The sequence below is a fragment of the Frankliniella occidentalis genome, unplaced genomic scaffold (genome assembly GCF_000697945.3).
Source record: "Frankliniella occidentalis isolate FOCC.00 unplaced genomic scaffold, Focc_3.1 Scaffold2, whole genome shotgun sequence".
Classification (NCBI taxonomy): Eukaryota; Metazoa; Arthropoda; class Insecta; order Thysanoptera; family Thripidae; genus Frankliniella; species Frankliniella occidentalis.
Genome location: NW_026267132.1, coordinates 3269307 through 3275259, shown reverse-complemented (window position 1 = coordinate 3275259; position 5953 = coordinate 3269307). Strand labels below are relative to the sequence as shown.

At 59.7% G+C, this 5953-nt stretch overlaps 1 protein-coding gene across 1 annotated transcript; it reads left to right on the top strand.

Annotated features, from left to right (window-relative positions):
* Positions 1 to 887: 887 nt before the first annotated feature.
* Positions 888 to 5393, top strand: LOC113210359 (sodium-coupled monocarboxylate transporter 1-like). The gene is made up of 13 exons (XM_052264920.1): positions 888 to 1192; positions 1469 to 2011; positions 2092 to 2251; positions 2378 to 2443; positions 2523 to 2574; positions 2666 to 2733; positions 3070 to 3224; positions 3603 to 3743; positions 3966 to 4184; positions 4255 to 4372; positions 4520 to 4681; positions 4754 to 4923; positions 5007 to 5393. The coding sequence occupies exons 2-13, from the start codon at positions 1758 to 1760 to the stop codon at positions 5257 to 5259; spliced, it is 1818 nt and encodes a 605-aa protein (XP_052120880.1). The 5' UTR covers positions 888 to 1192; positions 1469 to 1757; the 3' UTR covers positions 5260 to 5393.
* The last annotated feature ends 560 nt before the right edge of the window (positions 5394 to 5953 follow it).

Here is a 5953-nt window from a genome sequence, read left to right as displayed (position 1 = left end):
TTGTGAGCAACCTGTTTCACAAACCAAAAACTATTTTGGACCCGAAACTTGGCTTTGTCGAATAGTATTTTTTTCACTTCTATTAAGTCGCGACGGAGGCGAAGCAGGGTACACTGTTGGCGGCCCCGGGAGCCTACCGCTGAGCGCAGCGGACTGAGCCCCACACGCGCAGGACCCATTAGGGACATTGCTGCCAAGGTTAACTGTGCCCTGTTATGTTGTGTCTGGATATAGGAGCTGAGCGGGACCATCGGGTCTTCCGGACTGCTGATCTCGGACGGGGTCAAGTCCTTGCTGTTGTCATCGTTGGTCGTCGCGAACCATATATCAGAGCAGAGTCTTAAGACGATGAGAAACGGTTCAATCCGGGTGGCGTGACCACGCAAGTGGTCACGCTAGTTTTCCAGTTCCTCCGGGATACATATGGCAGCCCCGAAAGCGTTGAGAATGTCCAATAAGTTATTCCTCGTCCAACGACGATGGGATTCGCATTCTCAGGCATTCGGCAGTCGGCAGTCGGCACGCAGACGCAGTCCCATACCTTGCTCTGATCGCCCCAGCGTGTTGTCGGGGGATATAAAGGCACAAACACAGGGGCTGAAGGGCACGAAACACGAGGACACCGACGAGAGAGAAACGCCAAGATGACACCGATTTCCTGGCGTGCTGTGCCCAATGGTGTTCGAGATGACAGGTCCTTAGGACTTGGCGGACGCGAATTGCCGCAGTTTACTGCCTACCCCATTGACCCCTCTCCTCCTCCTCCTCTCCGCGGCCCGCACCGGCTCTGTCCAGCCCGAGGCCCGCCGCCGACGGCGTCCGCGCTGCCCCAGGCCTCGGGCTGGCCAACACCAAGAGGCCATCTTCAGTCGGCGACCATCATATTGCCGACCCGCGACGTGCAGCCTAGTTGGCCACAACACCGCGTATCCCCTCCGCGCGCGCGCGTGTGTGTGTGAGTGTGCTTGTGAGAGGAGAAGAGAGAGAGAGAGAGAGTGATCAGGCCTTAACCACTCTCCACCCCTCTCCCGCCCGTCTGCGCCATGTTGACAAGCCAGTCCCTCGAGTCCGCGGACCTGGTGGTGTTGGCCCAGGGCCTGATGGTCGTGCTCCTCTACCTGGTCTTCAAGTGATGAGTGCAGCTGGAGCAGCTGGAGCAGCTGGAGCAGCCCACCGGCATGCCCCCCCTGCGGTGAGTCGAGTTGGCAGCAAGCAGTCGCCCTATGTGTGGGGCGGGCGCGACCCCCAGGCGCGCGGCGCGTCTGGGGCCGACAGCGGGACAGGAGGACTTCGATAATGGCGCAAGCAGTTGGCGAGGGTCGGGCGCGTCGGGCCGCAGGAGGCTGGAGTGAGTGAGTGAGAGAGAGGGAGAGGGGGAGGGGGAGGAAGCCGGCGACTAACAGTCAGTCACAGCCTCACTGCAGCGGAGGGGTGGGGGCGACATTTCAACCCTTCCACTCGTGTGCAGGAGGCCACCTCGACCACGGCGGTGGGGGGCTGGCTGCGGCCCCTGACCGGCCTCATCGCCAGGGCCGCGAGCAGGGCGGCCGGGGCGGCGGCGGGGGCGGCGAGGGTCGCCGTCAGGGCCGCCTCCGCGACGGCGACGCTGACGGCGCGGCGAGTGCGCGCCGTGCGGAGGCTGCTACGACACAGGAGCGTGCGCCGCAGGAGGGAGCGACGCCAGCGACGCGCCGCCCGCCAGCAGCACCAGCAGCACACCCAGCAGCACACCCAGCAGCACACCCAGCACCAGCGCGATGGCCGACACGGCCGCCTCGGCGCCCTCCGCGCCCTCGGCCTTGGGGCTGGCCTCCGCCCCCTCCGGGCACCCCACCGACGGGGACCTGCACTTCGCGGTGGCCGATTACGCCATGTTCGGCCTGATGATGTGCATCTCGGCCCTGGTCGGCGTGTACTACGGCTTCTACAAGCGGCAGGACACCGTGCAGGACTACCTGCTGGGCGGCAAATCCATGGGCATCTTCCCCATCGCCATGTCACTCGTGGCCAGGTGCGTTGGCAGCGGGCAGCGGGTACCCCTCCTCCTGATACCGACCCTACCCTGTACCGATGTCTGTGCGCTGTTTTCAGCAACGTGTCCGGCATCACGATGCTCGGGGTGCCCGCCGAGATGTACACGTACGGGTCGCAGTACGCGGCCCTTAACCTGTCCGCCGTGCTTGTCTGCGTGGCCGTGGTCCGGTGGTTCGTGCCCGTCTTCTTTAAGCTGCAGTTCACGTCCTCCTACGAGGTGGGTCCTGCGATAGGGTCAGTGGGTGTTGCGTGTTGCGTTCGTACTCCCCGCGCCCACTAGGGACCCTGTGGTAGGGCATATTCTCAGTCTTCCTAAAAGGTAAATTTTCTTTTTTCTCTTTAGTACCTAGAGCATCGGTTCAACAGGTCGGTCAGAAGGATAGCATCGTTTTTGTTCGGCCTGGGTCTGGTACGTGTAACTTTTCCCCCCCGTTTTTTGAAATTTACAAACAACAGTTTTTGACGAGATATGTATCTTGTCCAACCAGCTCCTCTACCTGCCCGTCGTGATCTACGTCCCCTGCCTGGCCTTCAACCAGGGTAGGAAAGATGCTGCTTCTCTTTCTCGGGCGCCTGACTCGCGTGCGACTAGTGCCCCACCGGTTTTACAAACTATTCCGTTTTCCTGCAGTCAGCGGCATCGCGCTCCACATCATAGCCCCGGCCGTCATGTTGATCTGTATCTTCTACACGACAGTGGTAAGTACCCACAGGGCAGTTTGGTAGTATGTCGGGGTTCGTCCAGAAAGTGCGTCCGTTTTTTATCAGATTCATTCCGCAAATAGCGAGACCTCGGCGCCTGCGAGACTCCGGGTAGGCCACCCTGTAGTACACCCATGCATGGCATGAAAGATGTTGCCTACCTAACAGGAGCTATGAGAGCTATCATCGGCTTTCACAGGTTGGTAACGCCGATTGACGACGGACGTACTCTCTGGTTGACCCCTGAGCGGAAGGATGGTTTTGGCAATGTGTTTGGAAACGAGATTACTGCAAACCTACATCGAGTGAACCCGGTGGTTGCGCTTGAGACAGGGCGGGCTGAAGGCCGTCGTGTGGACCGACACGCTGCAGCTCGTGGTGCTGGTCGCCGCCTCCTTCGTGGTCATCACCATGGGCATCCTCATGGTGGGCGGAATGGGCGAGTTTATCCACCGAGCCGACAGCGGCGGGAGGCTGGTGTTCTTCGAGTGAGTACTACTCACCATTCTCTCTTCGCTTCCACTGGCTAACGTACACCGTAGAGTGACAGTATACCAGGTGGCTGATTAACCCCGCATCCACGCGAGCTGTGTGGCAAAGTGTGAGCAAACAAATATAATAGGTACACCTGTTTTTGAAACTAAAGCATTTCATTTTGATGCAATTGGTCGAAGTTCACGCGTCATCTTTTTTAGAAGAGTGGTCAGTTTACCTGGTCGAACCCCTTTTTTTTTCTCCCTTGGCTGGTTTGCTGCGTACAGTTTAACTATTCAAGGGTGAAAGATGGGCTGAATCAGCTACCTTGATACTGGCTGAACGCTTTATCAGTGGGCTTTTTCTCGATGGCTGTTTTTCTGTGCGCCCAGTATGAACCCGGACCCGTTGACGCGGACCACCTTCTGGACCGTGTTCGTCGGCTCCATCCCAGACATCGCCTCTAGCCACGCCGTTCACCCCACCGCCCTCCAGCGGTTCCTCAGCGTTCCCACTCTTCGCAGCGCGCAGTGGTGAGTGACAGTCTTCGATACCTCAGAGCGAGAACCGCTCAGTATAATAGGCTTTCCTGCAGAGACTGAGCGGTTCTCGCTCTGAGGTATCGTCTTATCCTTTAACGCGGCAACCCTACCCTACCCCCACCCCTGAAAAACGGCCTGTCGAAATGATGCCAAATCCTTTCGATGTTGATTTAGAGCCCTCATTTCGACATTTCCTCGTCGTCGTTCCGACAGGGCCGCCGTCATCCTGTGCGCCGGGTACATCCTGACCAAGGGGCTCAGCTGCGTCACCGGCCTGCTCGTGTTCGCCACCTACCACGAGTGCGACCCGCTCAAGACGCGCTCCATCAAGAAGCCCGACCAGCTGGTGCCGTTCTTCGTCATGGACGTGGCCCGTTCGGTGCCCGGGCTGGCCGGCCTGTTCGTGGCGGGCGTGTTCAGCGCCGCCCTCAGGTAAGCCCTGGCCCTGGCTCCATAGCCGCGGACCGGGGACCTGCCTGACTTCCATCTTCCATGCTTACAGCACCATGTCGTCGGGGCTCAACACCCTGGCGGGGACCATCTACGAGGACTTCTTGGTCCACGGCCTGGCGCGCCGTGACAGAGCGCCCACTGAGTTCCAGGCCTCGCTCATCATCAAGGTAAGTACGAAAGGATGCTTCACTACAAATCCAATCATACGCCGATTTTTCTTGAGTTTTTTTTTTCGCGAGTGAAGTACCTCTTTGGTGGTAAGTACCTCTGTGGGGAACCTCGTGGAGTCCGTCATGAGCAACTGGTATTTCCAGGGACTGGCGCTGATAGTGGGCGTGCTGTGCATGGCGCTCATGTTCGTCGTGGAGAGGCTGGGCAGCGTCCTGCAGGTCACGTACACCTTGAGTGGCATCACGGGTGGCGCCCAGCTCGGGCTCTTCGTCCTGGGCTTGTTCGTCCCCTGGGCCAACGTCAAGGTGAGCACTGCCCCCCCCCTCTCCCCTTTCAGTGACAATAATGCCTGACTAACCGACTGATCGCTGCCGAAGGGTGCCATGGCTGGAGGGCTGTGCAGCCTGCTCTTCATGGGCTGGATCGTGACCGGGTCGCAGGCGGCGATATTCAGCAAGCAGCTGACGTACCCGTGGCTTCCCACCCGAGTGGACGGCTGCGCCAACAACGTCACCGACATCCTACACGACAAGGACATGACGTGGACGTGAGTACCCGGGTAGCGTCCGCCGCCGCCCCTTTTGTCGCGCTTCCCCTTCCTCACGCGTTACCTTTCCCTCATCGACTCAGGAACTCCATCACGGAGATGCACACGAACCCCGAGGACACGTTCGTGCTCTACCGAATCTCGTACTACTACTACACGCTCCTGGGGGCCCTGATCGTGGTCGTGGTCGGACTGGTCGTCAGCCTCTTCACGGGGCCCCAGGACCTCAGGACAATCAACAGGGACCTCCTGTCTCCGGCCATCTACGGCTTCCTACCAAAGCCTGCCGAGAAGGCCAGCTCCCGCGAGAAGAGTACAAAGGTGGCCAAGGTGTGAGCCCTGGTCGCAAACCACTGACATCAAACCTGAGAGACTTTTGTTTTTGTGTGTGTATGATATTTTTCTGTGTAAATAGCTATAATTGTTCATGTGAGATTAAGCCTTGTAAATACAAATCCTGTTGTGATAGACTCGGTTCTCATACTGCACTTTCTGTCCCGCTACTATACCACGGCGCGGAACCACGACGTATTATTTCGCACGTGCTGACCGTGAAAAAAAGGAGGGGAACACCGCCCGGCAGCCCCGCGAGCAGGAGGCTATAGAGAAGTTTGTGCCCCGCCTCGGCGCGTCTCTAACGCCGCGCCAGTCTGTTGACGCAGATTACTCTGTGCGCGGACGATAAGACGATCACGTCATGCTTCGCCTCATCGCCGCCCCGCCCCGCCCCGCACCGCACCGCCGCGGGCGCGCCGCACGCCCTTTGCGTATACTTTGTGGGGCTCCCTCCGCGACGCGCGCTCCCCTCCGCGCGCTCCCCGGGGCTCCTCCTCGCCCGCCGCGGGGTCTCTCTCTCTCTCTCCGGGGCTCTCCTCTGCGGGCCGACAAATGAGCACTGGCTGCTGTGTGTGCGGCTCGCCGTAAACTCTCCCGCACTCTCCCTAAGTGAATCCTCTCCGCTCGGTACGGGTCGGGAAAGAAGAAGAGGGGGAGCGTGCACGAGCGGCAGCGGCGGAGGCAACGGCAGCAG

Bases quoted from the DNA above. Each gene is read 5' to 3' on its own strand.
- LOC113210359 (XM_052264920.1), top strand. From the start codon at position 1,758: ATGGCCGACACGGCCGCCTCGGCGCCCTCCGCGCCCTCGGCCTTGGGG. The intron at 3,744-3,965 runs GTGAGTGACAGT...TCGTTCCGACAG, and splicing joins ACTCTTCGCAGCGCGCAGTG to GGCCGCCGTCATCCTGTGCG. The intron at 4,924-5,006 runs GTGAGTACCCGG...TCATCGACTCAG, and splicing joins GACAAGGACATGACGTGGAC to GAACTCCATCACGGAGATGC.